Source organism: Phaenicophaeus curvirostris, chromosome Z, assembly GCF_032191515.1.
Source record: "Phaenicophaeus curvirostris isolate KB17595 chromosome Z, BPBGC_Pcur_1.0, whole genome shotgun sequence".
Taxonomy (NCBI): Eukaryota; Metazoa; Chordata; class Aves; order Cuculiformes; family Cuculidae; genus Phaenicophaeus; species Phaenicophaeus curvirostris.
The window spans coordinates 29,278,125-29,297,782 of record NC_091431.1 but is presented as its reverse complement, the minus strand read 5'-3'; the positions used below and the strand labels follow the sequence as shown (position 1 = coordinate 29,297,782).

Below are 19,658 nucleotides of genomic sequence, written 5' to 3'. Positions count from 1 at the left end.
ATGAGTCTCCCTTGAAATCGCAGGAGCATGCAACTGAGATGTATGTGCAGGTATATCAGAGACACAGAGGAAGACAGAATATGATGTATGTACAAACAGAATAGATAAATATAAATAATTTATAAATATTTTAAATTAAAATAGCTACATACCTTCTTAAGGTCAGATTGTAATGCTTTGTAGCTTGTTTTGATGTTATCTTTCTTGTGTCTAACTACATCATCAGAGGCTGTCTCACATAAGTAAAGCTGTATTAGGCTGATTAATACTTGGAGAAGAGATTTCTGGTATATATCTAGCTTGTGCAAAGAAATCAAGTATTTTCCCCTTTCAATTAACTAATAAAGAGGAGAAATGTCACTGCAGGATATTAGAAACATTTGTACTATTGAAACACTGTATTTTTATGTGAGGAATGAGCCATTTATGATATTAAAGATTCTGCAAGAAGATCTACTAAAGCAGAGCATTAACTCTTCTGTCCATCATATTACACTGTGAAAAAACGCTTCGTATTTGCTGAAGGCTTAATGCTGCATCATAGTAACAGTAATTGTTTAAGGCTTATTGTGAAGAGGAATGTCACCTACAATGGCTCCATGGCTACTTTTTGTGTGCTGCAGTTAGACCTCATAGCAAACGCTGTATTTAAGTTTTTCTGACATATTCCCTGTTTCTCATACTTTAGCTAACCTAGTGTCTTTCTCATGCTCCTTTTTTTTTCTAAATTCATTTTAGTCCACAAGCAGTTTTACTGCCACTGAGTAGAAGCTGTTGAAGTGCAAATGATCTTTCAGCAGAATTTTAACAGTTTTTAGCACTTGTTTGTGTAGAATACGTCTTTAACTGCAGTGTGTTACTGGAACTAGACATTTTTGCTGATTCGCATTATATGATTAATATTTCTCTAACTATGAGTCACTGAAAGTCATCTTATTTTATTTGGGAGAGTTTCTTAGTACAGGCTGTGGAATGTAGCTGTGGTACTGCCTGTAAGTCTTCTTTGTGGTGATTACCATCTTACCATCTTACCTGGTTTAGCTTGTGTATTGACAATGCCTCCTACCTTTGCATCTGCAGCAATTTAAATCCTTTTAAGCTTTGTCCTAACAATAAATCCCCTTTCCTTCCTTTTATCTTGTCCCCCAGTACCTTTTTTCCCCCTCTGCCCTTTGCTGTTAATAAAACTTGCTTCTGAAATATAGGCTGCAGTGGTAGCTAAGATACAGAAGGAACAAAGATGGCAGCTAAGGATGAGGCCCTGAGAGCTATTTGGAGGGAGACAAGGAAAAACTGTTACATGAGGCACAGACTTCATCAGGGTGAGAGGAGGATCCATGAGAAAATAGAACTTAAAAAAAAATGAGGAAAAAATCCCCAAAAGAGAGAATGATGTGAGATGCCAAAATTACCAGTAGTTCATAAGAAATGCTGTACTTCACCAGAAGCAATACATCACCTCACTGAGTATGTACTGCTAAAATTATATATTATTTTGCATTTATCAACATTTAATCTCCACCTTCCATTTTATTACTGAGTCAACAATGAACTTATTTTTTCACAGCCACTTTTTCTCATGGTAGCAGTGTCTGGCTCATATGCCTACAAAAAGAAAATTAAAAGGCTATTTTTCAACTTGATTCCACTTTACTAGCTGACCTAGCAGAGGTGCAGATAGAGAGATCAGAGAAATATATCTCTTTGAATGTTTTGCATCAGTAGTGCATGACAATAGTAGTAACAAGCTTGTCTAAAGCTTGTGTGGGTATAGTCAGTGGATGTGCTACAGGTCAGTTGTTGGAAATGTGAAAGATGTAATAATGCTTTGGCAATAGCTAGAATTACCTAGATCCTAATTTTACCTGCAGGTTTTTCTTATTGCAAGGTCTTCTGATTTCATTCACTATTTCCTGGAGCTGGATTTGAACCTACTGCCTGTAGGGCAAAATTATCTCTCTTTCCTAGTCCCTAGAACTATAAAATGCAAAGCTTTAAAATGTTCCCAATTTAGAGCCAGATTTTTTAAGGAGACCAGTTCCCAATTAGACACTGAAATGAGTGTGAGATTTCAAGCACTGGCTAATTCAGTGGTTGCTACTCCGCTGCAACATCTAATGTCAGATTTCCAGGAGACCTCAATATCCATCGGATGTTTTGGTAGCATTTCTGTGTCCAGTGAAACAGCATCAAAATTAGTCCTTCTGCTGGTACTGTAGGAAGCTTTTATCCACTAGCTTTCCCTCTGCCTCTTTTTCAGTGGACTGATGATCATACTGTTTTTAAATATATACTCTGCTAATAGGGTGAGTGTACTTTGTTTTTTTTAAGCAGGTTTTTTTCATTAGGAATCTGTGAAGGCAAACGTGTAAAATTTGTGAATCTGCTGGTGCACACAGAGAGAAATCGAACATCAAACAAAATGTGCACATTCATGTTCCCATCCTGGATGTAAATGAACAAGCTGAATAAATGCATCGGGGAGAAACACAGATCTGACTCTCTGATTTTCCTCTCCTGCCACCCCTGTGGACACCCCATGCATTTTTCCAGTAACACCATTTCTTTCACAAGGGCTGTACAACGCACCCTCATCTGCTCAGACACTGGCTTCATTTTCTGGTGCTGCTGCGAAAAAAAAAGGTGCCACCTGCGCTCGAAATGGGATCTTCCACTATTTAGCAAGGCTTTGCTGAATGAGTCATCAAAGCCAGCTGGTATTGGCTGGGCTAGTGAGCACCCAAGGGATTGCCTGGCAGAGGCTGTGAGGCCTCGCTTCATTCACAGAAATGTGGGGATGCTAGCCAGCCCTTTCATTCACATGCACAGAATCTCATTCACATTTTGCAGTTCTGCTAGCCGCTTCTAATGAAGAGAGCCATTTGGGAATGATAGGGTTTTCTAGGCAGTAGAGACATGTAAAAATAGGCTGTGGTGTGTATATTTGCTGTTGCTATGCTAGGAGGATGAAGAGAGGAATGAATGCTGTGTGGATGCTGTAGCAGGTTTGCAGTGTGGTGATGAAAGACTATTCTGCAGATAACTAGAAACCTGCTTTTACACTAACTGGGACCTTGCCATTACTCATCACTGCTGGGATAAGAGGTGCTGACTTAATTTAATGTGTCATGAATATACTAATTAAATACCTGTATATGAGCTGGTTGTTTCACTGATTTTGCACTCTGCATAAGGCAGCCTTTAGTCATGGGAGAGGGAAGGAATTCCATAGCATTTTTCCTTTAAATTGTGCTGCAGTTAGTAATTTGTTTAAAAAATAACTTTGCACTATGCAGCTTCTCTGGTCTGAATTTGTTTATAATGCAGTATATTGTCCTGCATCCAAAAGATATTTGCAAAGAAGATCAGTTTATAGAAAATAGCTATATGGCTTGTGATGGGCATTGTGTATCACTATTTTGTATACATTTTGTATTTTTCAAAAAAATGTAGGAGAAATGAAATATCTGTTTTCTGCATGTTTTGCTGCTTCTAAGAACAAGTGTTTGTGGCTTACATTTGTGCTTAATAAGACCCGTTGCGTTTTTTTTATTTTTCACTGCAGGACGTCAGTTTGTGGCTACCTGGACTCCTGATTATTCTTTCAGTTTGGTTTTTTCTTCAGTTTTTCCGAATTAAACCAAACATTCCAGTGAGTTGGAGATCCTTTCGGTGTTTTTCTTTGGAGTGAATATCAGTGGTGAAGAAGAAAACATCTATTAAGCTCATTGTTGGACATCAGAAAAATATTTTTCTCCACACATAGGTACTTAATGTAATTCCTGCATTAAAATAGAAGATTGTTATGGAGTAATAGGGGAGGATTTCTTTCTCTATCAAAAATTGGATGTCACAGTTTCCATAGGCACTTGTAAAGTCTGTTAGGCTGCTTTTGTGGAAGAAAGTGTGTATATTCTTTAAATCTGTTGTCTGTTCTAAAAATACTTGTGTGCTTAAACGTGTTCTTGAAACCATTAAGGTGTCTTTGTTTTTCTGGGGTGGAGGGGTGTGTGTGTGTGTGTGTGTGTGTGCATGTGTAAACATTATTCAGATATTTGCCATCTAATTCTGACTTCTTTATAGATTCACAAGTATGTGAGGTGGAAGAACATTTAAACAGAAGAATACAGTATGGTGTTTCATAAAGGCCGTTAATTCAGTTTTAAAGTAATTGCCTTTGTTACCATAAGGGGGGCGGGAGGTGGGGGGGAGGAATTACAAGTGGGAAGGAAATATCTGTTTGAGAGGACAGGAAAAGGAAATTTGAGAATTGATTGGTGCTAGTGTGCTGTAAGTGGGTGGATGGGTTTTTTTCTTCTTCTTTTTTTTTCTTTCTACAGGAAGTGATTTGCAGTGTTCACTGAGCCTTTTGTTGAAAAGGGTCCTTCTCATTTGTGTGAGTCATGCTTTTGCTGTGAGCGAGTTGGCAGCTCTAAGCAGGACTGGGATCTCTGTCATAGAAAACTGTTACTTCACCCAACCTTAACAAGGAACCATAAGAATTTTCTTAAAAACATATATTTTTTGTTCTTCCTTATACTCTTTTATTTTTTACCCCAAAATCTTGATATCCATCCATCCTGATATGAATCGCCTGCTATGTTAGCACAGGCATCTCTTGCTTTGGCATCAGATTTGCCAGAACATATGCAGGAAACCAGATAGAAGGGCATGCTTCAACGTACCAAGTATAACCGCTTCAGGAATGATTCGGTGACATCAGTTGATGATCTTATCCACAATTTGTCCATGAACAGCAAGGTCTCAGCAGTTGCTACAACTTCAACAGCACCTTCGTACCTTGTCGCACCAGAAGTTCTCCGCAAGGACCAAGAAGATGGACCCACCACTCTGTGTACCCTCATCCATAAAGTGTCCCACTTGAAACTGTCTCACACGGGCAGCCTTTTGGGTATCAAAAACCTCTCCTCTGCAGTGAAGGAGCTTGCTGTCTCCAAGTTGCAGGGAAGCTCGAGTGCTTCTAGCTCAGCAGCAGGGGCTTCAGACAACACATGTAACCTTGTCTCTGCCACTTCGTGTTCTCAGCAGGACATGAGCAAGATGAATATGGGGAAAAAGCCACGATCGGAAGAAATGCACCCAGGAGGTGAAGACTGGAATCAAAGTAGCAGCTTTGTCAATAAACCCTCTCGGGGATGGCTGCACTCGAATGAGAAGATCCTGGGACCTGGTGTGACGTACGTTGTGAAGGTTGGTCTGATTTCTTCCATTCTCTGTTTTTATCAATGAAAAAAATCTCTGCTGATTTTCATGACAGGCTAGACAGGCTGAAAAGATCTCTCTTTGTATATTCCTTTCATTGTGCATAATGCATGGTATGTAAATGCAGGAAGGCAGGTTTAGGAAGCTGTGTTAATTTGTTAAATTACAGCAAACCTGCAAATAGGTTCTTTGTCAGATAATGTTTTACAGCTGTGTAAAAATACTGTTCCTAAGCCAAAAGCTGGGTTTCCTTCTTTCTGTTTTGGGTTTTTTTTCCTTCTTCTGAATTTAGGTTTCCAGTGTTACCTAGCATACTGTATATATCTTGGATACACAGGCTTTCAATATGTCTGTTGCAATATACAGAAAGAAAGAAATACTCCTTGATGTGTAAACTAATTTTGCATGATAATTCAGTTTGAAAATACTTCTAAAGATGTGTGTTTAAACTGAAAGTATATTTGAAATCTTAGAGCACTAAGGCACAGAGCCCCATTCTTATCATGTTCCACAAACAGAAATACCGTTGTGAGTACAGCAGGAAAATGCAGCTTGTTTTACGTAATGAGAATTCAGCCACCTTAAATGTTATTGCTGTTTTCCATTCATTGATACAGCATGACAAGAGCAGAGAATCCTAAGTTTACTGGGTAATATTTCTATGTGCTTGAATGTAGTTTGAAATGACCTGTTATATTAAAGCCCTTAAGAGGAGGGTATGTGCAATGTTTTTGTAGTCAGGTAAGATTCTGGTTACATCTTCTGGCACAGTGTGCAGAAAGTGTAAAAATAACATTATTGTCCAGAATTTGTTCTTCAGTTACCATGTTTTACTTGCCAAGTGGCTTTTGTATCTTAGGTGTCAAACTGTTTTGTAGTAGACTATTAATAAGATTACAGGTCTATTTTTAGTCTCACCTTATTTTGGGTATAAAAGTCACGGTGTGACTTTGTATCAGGATGCTTTAAAACTGAGTGACAGCCTTGCTGCTTAACTCTTACTCGTTTCTCTAAAGTCTCATTATCAAAAGCACAGTGCATATTTAACAGCTGGAGCACTATGAAGCAATTTTCATTTCTTTGTGTCTGTGGTGATGGTAGATTTTGCAAGTGATGGTAGGTTGAATAAGTTGGCCAATTCAGAGCACAGTAGAAATTGTGCTGCCTTTTTTAACACTCTGAAATTTATTGAGTCTAAGAAAGAGATAGTGGTACCTTCCAGAACACAGACTGCTGTTCCTTTGCTGTTTGAGAAGTGTCTTGATAAATATAAACCACTGACGCTAGAAATAGCAATGTTGACACCCTGTCGCTCTTTTGCATGGAGATATTCTTGTCAGTGGAAGGTCATTTACCAATTTCCCTATATCTCAGGAAACTCAGCTATTCTATTTTTTATTTTGCTTAGGTTAGGCAGATACTAACTGTAAGAATTCACTGCTGCTGTTTGTTTTACCTGAAGTGATTATTATGAAGCAGAACAAGCATGGTATTTATTTTCTTAATTTTTTTAGTGGCTAACCCTCTGTATGTTAGAGGAAGATGATATCCTTGAATTGGAAAGAGAATTAAAATTATAGAGAAGTAGCCTCAAAGTTAATAATTGTCCTATATCTAATACTGACAGTAGAACAAATATTTTAATTGTTGCAGCTGGTGTGAAATACACATAAGCGTGTTTTTAGAAATTATGTGTAATACAATTTTAAAAATGAACCTTTAGCACCATACAGCTTATGTTTTAAGTGTTTGCTAGCGTTACTAAAATGTATGGAATCTAGATTATCATTTCTATTAAAAGAACAGGATGATACCTTTAACTTCATGCTCTCTGGCATATGGAGTCACAGAACAATGCTCTAAATGTGAAAACAAGGCCTAAAAATAAGAATCAAAATCAGTGGTCAATGAATGAACAAAAATAAACCAGTCTTGTTTGGGTCATAATGTGCCTGTTCATTAAGTATCTCAGAATTTTCCTCAGTAACTGCAGTATTCATATAGATAAGAATAGAAGTGCAGTTCCCACATCATTAAACATTGTTAGTTCCCAGGGCTTTTATGCATTCAGACTATCAAATCAATACATAGATAATGTACACTGAAGAGAAACATTCCTTGGGTACCTCATGGCTATATTGACTATCTGGGGGATTAGTACCGTGTTTGATTAGTACCATATGCCTTACAGAAAATTCCATATGCCATTAGTCAAATAAGAGAAAAATTAGATTTGTTGTTAACCAGCAAAGCTTTTATAATTTTGTGTGTAAATGTGCACTGGGTTACTATTGTATCATTAATCCATGCTAAAAACATGAAAATTATCTGTGGATCAGGGTGAATTTTAAGTACTAGGCAGTACAATAATTCAGTTTCTGAAGTAAGAGACACAAAGTTCCAGTATGTGCAATGTATGAGAAATTTGTAACTTTACTGCTGTCCCCACATTTTTACATGTTACCGTTTTTTTGGATGGGCAGTGGAACTCTAATGCTTAAAAATGGGCATAGGGTTATGGCAAACAGAACTGTGTTCTGACCTTGATGGTGTGCTACAATGGAATTACTTTCAACTATAAAAATACTGGCAGTTTCTGGGGATTATTTTTCTCCTTGTGGATTTAATGTTGTGGTTTTCTATATTATTTTAATTGGAAAAATTTCAGAAAAGCAAAACATTTTTGTAACAGATTAAACAACGCCTATAGCCATATTAAGGTACATAAATTGGTGAGGTACTTACATTTTACTTAACGCTACTGCTAACAGTTTAACAAATTATGGATTAATGAAAAAAAAAAAAGAGTCATTTGCCGTGATGGAAGTCATTGAAGACCTCAGTGTTTTCCCCATAGAGAGACTGATTACTATAGAGAGATTATAAACCTTCATGATGTCAGGAAAACAAATACACAGAATGAAAAAGTGTAAAGCTGTTTAGTGTAACAGCAGTTAACAAGTCTTGCTAAGTTTAAAATGCTGTTTCTCTGCCATTCAAAGCTAAATAAACCCAAAATACTAAAGTATAATTTTACTACCCTGTGCACAGTCTATTTGAAAGATCTAATGAACTGTAAAACCAAGATAGTAGTATGGAACAGACATGGGCGAATCTAGTATTAAAAAACAAATACAAAGACAGTATCTGAGAGGAAGGAAAAAGGACTTCATCTGAAAGAAGCATTGCAAGCCAGGCAAATAATATTTCACTGAAAAACAGGTTAAATTATCGATTTTATAGCAAAGTATCTAAAGAGTGTAATTCCAACTACAATTATTTCTTTAATGTTTTAACACTTTCCTGTTTTGGGAGGGGAAAATAACACTTCACATCTAATGCGAAAAATAGACATATGTTGTGAAGCTGTTTGAACATGTCATCAAGTAAAGGCTTCAGTTCTGCAAACATTTCTGTATGAACTTGTTTATGGAAATATTCTCATTGAAATAATTGAGATTACTCCTATATGCTGAAAGTTAAATATGTGCTTAAAAAGGAACCAAAGTGCTATGTTGCATGTTCCTATTGCATCCTTTTATTCTGTATTATTTTCAGCATATATTCAGAGCAGCTGTGATTTAATTTCAGCAGGTCTCTGAAAGTAGACACAGAATTTGCAAAATTATTTTTCTATTTAGTGGCTGACACAGACTGCAAAGAACAGCCTTAAATGGAGCTAACATGCTGGAAACTGCAACATATGTGGCCTTCCCCTAGAAAACTTCAAGGCTTTTTTTGAAAAATGTTTCCCTTCTTTTCTTTCTGTGCTAAAAAAAATTGATTTGTTGTTGATTTAAACTAGGAGCAAGGAACCTGTGCTTAGTGGCTCTGTGATGGTACTCTTTGCCTACCTGTTTGAAAGGTGTTCAGTGTAGCCTGTAAGAAAAAAAGATGAGGGCTTCAGGCTTCCTTCTTAGTCCTTTAAACAGATGTAAAGTCAAATCACACTTTTTTTTTAAGAAAAAAGAATTTTAACTTTACAGCAGGACTTTTTAGTTTGTCTTTTTGGTTGATGCTAAATTTATATGCCTTCATTATAGAAAAATTCCTACAAGGTTTTTCTGTTTGTTGGTGTGGGTTTTTTTAATCAAATTTAAATTCTGCTTCTATCGGTCAAGTCGCAATAATGTTAATTGTTAGTCACTGATAATTAGACATGGTCCGAGCAAAAACATACTCAGTAGGTTTTTGTGCATGTGATTCTAATAATAAGGAATAGTGTCCCAGAGCATCCTGTTTGTGCTGTTTAATAAATGGGTTGTGTACTTCAGGTGTATGCTTATAATAGGACTGAATAATGATAATTTAGTTGAGTCTGCTATCTTTAACTGAACACTGTTAGCCAGAGCTCAAAGATTTGTGAAACCAGCTTATTACTGTGGATTTTAGGGATTCGTGCATGCAGTTTATCGGAGGGAGAAGTGAGTGAAAAGTCAGCATTGTTTTTAGCAATTAATCCCTCCTAGTATGCTATATTCCTTTGCAATCAATTAGTATTCTTTGCATTTTCTTTCATTGTTATTTTGTCTATGAAAGCATGATATTGATGCCTGTTTCTGTGTTGAAAACCTCTTTTTTTGAGCACCGTGGATCTGAAACACCGTGGGGCTGTTGTACAGCCCACTGATATGAAAAGAGCATGTCTCATGGAAATTAAGTTAGATCCTATGAGCAAAAATCATACAGTAGAGTCTTTAATTAGAATAATATTATAATTACATGAATCAAGTACTATTACTGTACATTTGCACACCTTTCATAGAAAGCAAAGCACATAATGATTTTGGTGCTGAAATATTCAACTCTCAATGTGAACGTGTGGGGTGCAGTACATTTGGAGTGTTTGCAAAATACTTTGGAAGCTTTGACATTATTTTCCACACCTAGGGTTATTTTGTGAGTGACACACTTTGAACACTGTTAATGAGTTTAATAGTTGGGGTCAGAATGGTATTTGTTTAAAGCAAAAATTATACAGTTCTGCTACTTGTGTACAATTTTAAAATCCACAAATTAATTTAGTTGATCAGTTTGGGAGGTAAAGCTTAATTCAGCAAGAATTCCTTCTGTGTTTTTCCTTGGAAAATAGATTGTTGGTTTCTTTACTTGTCTTCAAATAATGGTTACAGTAAGAATACCATGGGCCCAAGGTAAATATTTGCTGCTACAGACAAAGATAATGCACAGATAACCAAGATTTTTATGGATAACCCATGCCTTTCTTTGCTGCTGGAGACAAGGCACTGCTTTGTCTGAGTGACTGTTCACGCTTTTGTCCCGTAGCCACATAACCCATTGAGGAACCTTGTCCCCCTTAACACACTAGACATACTTGTGCTGCAGCCTAGCTTCTTTTTATAGTAGAAAGGTGAAATCTATGCATGAAATAACAATATAAAATTTTTTTGGGGTTTTTGCAATGAGAAAATAACAAATATGCCCTGATACAGTGCCAAAGACAACCAGTTTTCCAAGCTACTGACACTCACTTCAGGGTAATTTACTTCCCTAAGCAATGAGACAAATTCCATAGTTGTAGAGGAAGAGGGGTTCAGTGTTGTTGCTCTGACGTTCTACATAGTCATGCAGTATTCCTATTTAATATAATTCTATGTATTTATGATAAAATGCAATGCAGCTCTACCTTTATTCACTCCAGGAAGGTCTGCTGCAGAGCCTCTCCATTTGAGTTGTGATGGGAATAATGACTGGACTCAGTGTGACCATATTTCCAGTCTTCACTTATATTCAGAGGGGTATTGGGTGCAATTTTATAAGGGTAATCTACAATATTTGTTTCATAAGTGATAGACACTAAAAGGAAGTTGTGGTGAGGAGGGTGCTGGCCTCTTCTCCCAAGTGACAGGGGACAGGACGAGAGGGAATGGCCTCAAGCTCTGCCAGGGGAGGTTCAGGCTGAACATTAGGAAAAAATTTTTTCACAGAAAGGGTCATTGGGCACTGTAACAGGCTGCCCAGGGAGGTGGTTGAGTCACATTCCCTGGAGGTGTTTAAGGGATGGGTGGACAAGGTGCTCAGGGGCATGGTTTGGTATTTGATAGGAATGACTGGACTCGATGACCCGATGGGTCTTTTCCAACCTGGTGATTCTATGATTCTATGACATTCCCACAGATTTTTCAAATAAGTTCTTATAAGCATAGTAATCATACAAGGGAGTGCATGTCTCATTGGACACCAGCATCCTGACTGACACTTGACACTGCATGCCTCTCATGAAGAAATTATCAGAAACAGAATTGTCTCTTTTCTTATGTTCAAACTGCTTTAATTAACCATGAGACATTTTGAAAGTACCCATAACTTCCTAGGGAATTGGATTGTTGCAGAACACTGCCTTTGTCACTGAATGTAGGGGCCATATTTTGTCACCACGTGTTGAGTGCAGATGTTACAGTGTCATACATTTTTGATCACCGTTTTCTACAGTCTAAGCAGGAATGAAAAGGCCAGGGGATAAACTGTGCAGTCTTCTTCTGAAAGGAAACAATAAGGTGTGAAGCTGCACTGCAAACACCGCAATTAACTGTTAAAAGTGTATCAGCCAAGTGTTTTGACTCTGCCCAAAGCCTTTTCTTCAGTCAGAGACAGAAGCTGTAAAGGCAACCACCAATATGGTCCTGTTCGGAGATGACTGTGTTCTTAACGATACTTGGGCATAACAAAAATCAGAATTAATGAGCTTTACAAGGGCATGGTATGAAATCAAGCTGTGCTGGCAGATGCGTTGAATCTTCTTCTTTTACAGCACTTCAGCAGTGTTAAGAAGACAATGAATTCTGGCTCACTGTACTGTAGGATTAATAATAATAATAATGATGACAATCATACTTAGCTCCTATGGAACCCTTGTCCTTAATAGATCCTTGTGCTGTACAAAGTGATATTTGTTTACAAGCTTTAATACAACGTACCATTTCACGCAAAGTATCAAGCTTTTGATTTTACTGAGGAGGAAATAAAGATGTAGATGATTTAAGTAATTTGCTTGAGAGTGTCCAGGCAATTACAGACAGAAGCTAGACTTACACAATACCTAAGTGCTGTGCTTTTCCACCAGACCCGACTGCTAAAGTAAGCTGTAAGGTTGCATGATTGGAGGTTTACAGCTGTAAAAGTTTTCTAGCTGGACAGGCAGAATAGACAAATCAAAAATATATTTTTGCTTTGCAAACTGAGGGCATTCATGATAGACATTAGAGTAGAAATTTTGGAGGGACAGAAGGACAGTTTTGCCTATGTCCGCAAATGCTACCTTTGAATCATGGTCTTCTGCGATGCAATTGTAATAGTTGTCAAAGGCCACCCACCACACAGTGCATGCCACAGCAAACAGAGAATAGAATATTTCCTATGAAATGCATACCTAAAAATATTTTGTAAAAAACAATCAATTGCTTATAAGCTCTAAGTTCTTATCATGCATGAATGTTTTGCAGGATGAGAGTTGTGGAGAATAGCCTGGATACGGTGTAATACAAGACAGGTCTTGTTCATGTTACAGTCTTGTTCTGGTATATGTTGTGAGTTTGAAGGAAGCAATATATATGAATGTGTTTTGTAGATCAGTATTATGAATTGCAGTTCAGGTTGCTCAATGATCAGCAGAAAGGGTCACAAGTTACGTGAGAGGCATCTAAAGAAGTAGAATTGATGTGCAGCCTGTAGTGTTAGGTGCAGCAGACTTTTCAAGTTGGAACAAGATTGAGGCTACTTAGAATACTGTTATTTATGTAGTGTAGATTACGCCTGGATTTGAGACTGTTCTGTAGCCATTCACTTGTTACAGCAATAGTTAGATTGGATAAACAGCATTATGCATAAAGCAGGCCCACTCTGGAAGAGTAAACTTAAAATATTGATGGTTGAAGATGTATCTTTCTGTCATTTTGAAACTTGTAAGAAGTAGTTTATAATCCTAAAATAAGCAGAGAGCACTAAGTAAAAAGAAACATTATATGAACTCTCTCTTGCAATGTATCTATTTCTGTGCAGGAAATGGAAGAGCAGGGCTGCTTGGTGCAGGTGGCACAAGCTGGGAGCTGTGGGTGCCCATCCTAACCTGACACTGATGGGAAGGGATGATGGGGAGTGATCCTAGGCAAGGCTGACTGGAACCATTAGAGCCTGATGGTGCCCCCAGGCCCCACAAGCTACACTGCTGGGATTCTTCATGGCCTTTATGCTGCAAGAAGACCTTCCAGAATTTTTTTCATGGCTGAAATCCAGCCTGGGACATCTCTTGCCTTATTCCTCTCTTCAGCACTTTGGAGGTTTTCTTTTGGACACTCCTACTGTGAACACAAGTAACTACAGCTTAAGAATAAGACAGTTAAAGATTGATAAAAATTCAAGAAAAAAGATGTGTTTTAGTGGCTAGACTTTTGTGAGGAAGTCCAGAGGTACATGCAGCATTGTTAAAAAAAAGGACTCCTCCCTCTATGTTTTGGATTTTCAGTTTTAAGCAACAGGTCCTTCCTAAATTACACATCCAAATGTACAACTTTGAAAGCATAGCCGTATAGCATTTCAAATACAGTACAGGTTTCTCTTTGTCATAGTGGAAAAGCACCTGTTAGATCATCCATTTTCTAAGTCTGTGCTTTAATACTACTCCTCATTAAGCAGTTCTACTTAATGCCCAAGCTAATATAAATGCTTTAATAAATATATATATTTACGGTGTCTGTATTCATGGTTTCAAATGTCTGATTATGATTTTCATCTATGAAGTATAATGTTTTGGCTGCATAGACTTTACATGTTTATGTTAAAGCAATTCTGATACAGAACATAAGCTGCTAGAACTAATCTGCATGATGCTTTAAAGGGAAATGTATCCTAAAGGATAGTCAAGGTAGCAAGCAAAGCAGTCTGGAAAGCATTCACTGAATTAAAGTATGTGAAAAAGACACAATTCATCTGTGATACTGCAGTGCATTATCACTGATTAATTTCACACTGCAGTAATTGCATTCACGCTGGACTGCATATTTTTAAAATCAAACCTAAGAAGCACAGAACTAAAATTATCTCCAAATATAACCTTTTTAAAATAAAACTTGTGTGCAATTCTGGTTGTAGCATTTTGGAATTTTTGCATGCAAACCCATATATCTGTAAAATAAGAGTCTAAGAAATATTGTATATGTAAAAATACAAATATGGGACTTCGGTGGAATTTTGTGAATGCCCAGTCCATTTACTATCTGTACTGCCTGAATATTTTTGACCATGATGTTGATAATCTTATTTCATCCATATATGAGTAAGAAATAAGAAAGAGGTATTTTCTTTGAAGATGTGTTGTTTTCAATCCCATTAGAGATGGAGATTAGAAAATTGTCAGAAGCAAAATTTGCTTCCCAGTGGTATCTTTCTCCTTACTAGAAAGAAACGAGACCTTAGAGCTGCCTTAAGAAATTGCTTTTCTAGATAAGATAAAATATGATCTTCCACGAGCTGAATCTTTGCCCCCCCTTTTTTTAAACGGAGTTCTGATTTATTACTATATGATTTGATTGTGAGATGCTGCCGGAATGATTTCACAGGGGAAAAAATGTAAAACAGCTATTAAAATTTAGGGAGAATTGCAGATACATCCCAAATAGAATGGATACTTCATTTTTGTCATAGGGTTGCGGAATAGAGTTTTTAATTGTCTTCTTACTGGTAAAATGCCCCATGTTCTCATATTGTGTGGAGGTTTCTACAGCTACTTCTGCCTACAACTCTGATACTCTGAAAAGTAGAAAAAAATTCCAATTTATTTTAGTAGAATCAAGTAAAAAAATATTTTTTCAACAGAGGGAAATAAACTCTGTAATATTGTGAAAATATTGCATGTTCTTGCATAGCTTTTTATCAAATATCTCCTTTTCCCAACAACTGATTATATTTAGTCACATAAAATCTTCATCATACTTCAGAGATGTGTTGTCATGGAAAGTATTGCTTTGTATTGTTCTACCTTCTTTTCTTCTGTTCTGATATTGGTGGCACATGTTTATAATTTTTTTGCAAATATTGTGTTCTCTCCATGCCTCATTGTCCACAAGATTTGGAGGCATTCAACGGACATTCATGCCTTCTCCGAGGCTTATTTGTTATATGAATCCCTAGCTACCAAAAAAGGACTTTATAGGTTTTCTGATCTCTGTGGGAGAAAAAAAAATAACCTATTTCTAGCTATTTCAGACTGTTGGCAAATCTAGATCTCTTTTTTTATATAATCATATTTTTCAGTATTTTAATAGATATACACAGCTGCCCACCGAAAATTTAAAATAGTTATAAATATTTATAAACTGCATTTCAGAATTAATTAAAAATTAACATTTTTTAGACTTAAGAAATCTTGATAAATATTCTTAGTAACACTGTCACTGTATATTCATGCTTGCTTGAAGTCAATATATAGGATTTCAACGTCTGTGTATATGTAAAACAATACATACATGCATACATAAAATATATATAAATAAAAGTAGGTATCTATAAATAAAAATATTTTTTATCATCTTAAAGCAGATTATTTTTTATCATTTGAGCAACTCAATGCAAGAAATATGTGTGAAATAGAACACTGTAGTTGCCTTCCTTTGCTTAGAAGCTGATTTATCTGCTGGCAGTGGGTTAGACACAGGATGAATTTATGTAAATGAAAAAGTTTCACAGCCATTCAGTATTAATTAGTCAGTTCGGCACTTTGTTTTATAGTTGATCCCAGAATCTCTTTGGAAATCAGTCTTGCTTTACTTATGAAAACCTTCAGTAAAATCACTGTAAAAAGATGTATATGACTAAAGCTAGACGTCTCACAAATAAACAGTGACTCACAGTCACACAGTGAAAATTTTAAAACGTGACCTTTCTTTTTATTATTTTGTACTCTGGATGCTAAACAAACACTGTTTCTGTTTGCTGCAGTGAATCAAAATACATCAAGGCACAGATGGACAGAGAAAGTCTTATTTTCCTGAAGTTTCTTACAAAATGTTTTATAACTCTACTATGATAATTAAATCAAGTGCCTATGGAGGTTGCCTCTTTTACCGAAATAGTTTAATAGTGAAATTCTATAGCAGCATTCCTGCTATAGAAAATCCAAACATTCAGTTGAAAGAACAAAATAAGAGAAGCAATACATTGTAAACATCTTCAGTTGCCAAAATAGCATTGAATTATACTAAAAATTAAAATTAAAAAATAATTAGTGAGTCAAAGTATGGAAATCATAGAAGTAATATCTGGGAGTTATTGATCACATGCACACAACACATATTTGTCTCCTAAATCCCGTTATTATTACAGATGTGCACACCTGAGCCATGTGTTTAAATAGGATAAGAGAGTTTGCTGAAACAGTAGGTTCGCGTTCCCCGGTTAAGAGTTGTTAAAGTCTGCAAATATAGGGATGTATAAAGTATTTTTATACTACAGAAGCCGGTTACTGTACAAGAGGAAATAGGAAAGAGGTAGGTGTTGGCCAAAATTGGAGGCATTCTTAGGAGAACTGTGTTCTTTAACCTATTATTGAAAAAGCAAACTACCTATTTCCAAAACAAATGCAAGTCTATTGACAGTCATATCCATCATGATCTGTACTAGTTTAGAAGCCCTGTTGGTTTACTTGTCTCATGGAGCAATTTGTGATGACAAATTTACAGCTGAAGGGTCAAGGCTTATTAGTAGTTAAACTTTGAAGACGATTTGTTTTTAGATTTTCTGTTTCATTTCCATTAAATCAATCCTTACTTAGAGTTTTCATTGTGGATTAGAACATGCATTCTTTAACGAAAAAAAACCCTTGGGGGAAATATTGATTCCCTGTAAAACTCTGTACATGATTACTTACTGATATAAATATTACCAACTGCAGAAGCATGAAAGCACGTAAGAGTGCATTTCTGTTTTTCATGTCAGCATGTATTTATGACACATTTTTGATGTTAGATTCTGACAATATCTAAATATAGGGCCTTTTCCTCCTCAGAGCAAGGCTGCCAGTACTTCTTTCATGCAGGATTATTGCTCTTCCAAGCAGATGTACTGTTGTTTAGATACTGGGGAAGCATGAGGGAGAGATACAGAGCAGATCCTTCAGTGTATGCTGATCAAACGCAGTCATGACGTGCCCTCAGAGACCTGCATCCTCAGGTAGTCCTGAAGATGTGTCTTAGTCCAGGGGGTGGGAAGGGCAGGAAACTACGGCATGGCTGAGAAAATAACAGGTATATTAGGTAAGAATTCGTGTTACTTGATAGTTCAGTAGAGTATTTAAAAGCAAATTTTCATATCCCGGACTACCAAAGAAACTGAAATCTCTAGCAGCTGTCTTAAAGCTCTGTGACTACTACTCATACAAATTTATTTCCCTCTGAATATCCAGTCTTGCTTCTATCCACAGCTATTTTTAATATTACAACTCACCCTATATTAGAAATGTCACAGAAATAATCTTCCATTCCATCCTTCTGCTTGAAATATCTAGGTAGACTGGCATAAATGTGAATGGTTGTGTGCATGTGAGACCTTCTTCCCACCACACTGCTGTCTGCTCAGTCAGTGGTAGCCGGTATTTGCCAAAGGCTGCCACTTCTGCCCACTGAGTGCTTTGCATTATCTTTAATGCCTGCAGTGGAAGGGTGTCCTGCAGACTTCTGTGGTGCCAGAGTCTGGGTGGGATGTTTGCCATGACAGGACAACATATAGTTCTCCATCTACCAGGAAAACAGGAGAAGGTTTGCCTGAGGTTTGACAAACACATTCATAACAGTGGGCAACTGCTAAGGTTGAGATATATATATATATAAAGAAAAATGTTTTATTGCTCATTAGAATGCAGGTACTCAGAAAATGCTGACATTTTGGTGGTACAGAGAAATACTTCCCTATTCTTCTAACTTTTGTTCTGCTTTGGTGTCAGAAGTAGTTCCAGTGCTCCAGTGGACTACATGACTGTTAAGCCCAGAAAGATTTACTGAGCTCCCATCAAGATCTGTGTCCTGGTCTGTAGCTGAGCCACAAATCTAGGTGAATGACTAGAATAATATGTATAATTTCCCTATATGTGCATATATACATACACTATTTTTCAGTGTATACGCACTAAGTCTATATTTAAAAGATTTCAATTTTAAATTCACAGTCTTCAGTTTTCATGACTGCTCACGACATCAGCTCATATCCTACCTCTTGTCTGCTGTACTGATGGAATATACACAAGAGCTTCAGTCTTTGCTATGTAGAGATGTCGAGCACCCCTCCTTCTTTTTATTAAATGTGAATTCAAAACATACATTGCCTCCTGACTAAATGAACCATTTACCTGTTTTGAAAGGGTTAGAAAGTCTTTCTTATAACAGGAAAGAGAATTTAAGCTTTTCAAGCTGCTGTATAGGCACATGATATTTTACATCACTGCTACTGGAAATAAAAATTTATAGAAACTTATGTTAGTGCTGTGAATAGTAGCCAGTATTAGCTATTGTTAAAGACTAAGCATTTTTAGCAAATGATTGCAGTTAAAGGTAATTGCACTTAAGAAGTTAGCCCCTGAAGAAACTTACTGGGTTTGGGGGTAACATGCAATGCATCCCTACTGTTATTTAGCACACTTTTCTTCTTTCATTTCCTTCTTTCCTTTTGATTTTGCTTCATTGGAGAATCTAGGTGAGGAATCATAGAATCATAGAATCACCAAGTTGGAAAAGACCTCTTGGATCTATGAGTCCAACCATTCCTATCTGCCCCTAAACCATATCCCTGAGAACCTCGTCTACCTGTCTTTTAAACACCTCCAGGGAAGGTGAATCAACCACCTCCCTGGGCAGCTTGTTCCAGTGCCCAATGACCCTTTCTGTGAAAAATTTCTTTCTGATGTCCAGTCTGAACCTCCCCTGGCACAGCTTTAGGCCATTCCCTCTTGTCCTGTCCTGTGTCACTTGGGAGAAAAGGCCAGCTTCCTGCTCTCTACAACCTCCTTTCAGGTAGTTGTAGAGAGCAATAAGGTCACCCTTCAACCTCCTCTTCTCAAGGCTAAACAACCCCAGCTTCCTCAGCCGCTCCTCATAAACCTTGTTCTCCAGCCCCTTCACCAGCTTCATCACCCTTCTCTGGACACACTCTAGAGCCTGTCTTCAAAAAGGAAATCCTAGCAGCTCAGGAGAAAGCCATCCCCGTGTTCCGGAAAAAAAAGCCAGCAGAGGAGAAAACCAGCTTGGTTGAACAGAGAGATCTTGAGTGATATCAAGAAGAAGATAAATGTTTATGGGCTCTGGAAGAGGGGACAGACGTCTTGGGTGGACTACAGGAGGGAAGTGAAATTGTGTAGGTTAAAAATCAGAAGAGCTAAGGCTCAGCTAGAAATCAGATTGGCAAAGTCTGTGAAAGATAACAAAAAATCCTTC

The 19,658-nt window shown here is 37.1% G+C and overlaps 1 protein-coding gene across 2 annotated transcripts in view; it reads left to right on the top strand.

Annotated features, from left to right (window-relative positions):
- Window positions 1-1,260: 1,260 nt before the first annotated feature.
- SHC3 (SHC adaptor protein 3) overlaps window positions 1,261-19,658 on the top strand; it is a 62,571-nt gene continuing 44,173 nt past the window's right edge. Inside the window, exons 1-4 of one of the 2 annotated variants that reach the window (XM_069880255.1) lie at window positions 1,261-1,322; window positions 2,349-2,934; window positions 3,566-3,766; window positions 4,341-5,211. In XM_069880255.1, the coding sequence (XP_069736356.1) occupies window positions 4,672-5,211 (540 nt within the window). In that variant the 5' untranslated portion in view covers window positions 1,261-1,322; window positions 2,349-2,934; window positions 3,566-3,766; window positions 4,341-4,671. Of the gene's footprint in view, window positions 1,323-2,348; window positions 3,106-3,565; window positions 3,767-4,340; window positions 5,212-19,658 lie in introns of both variants that reach the window. The other variant, XM_069880254.1, reaches the window with a different exon arrangement.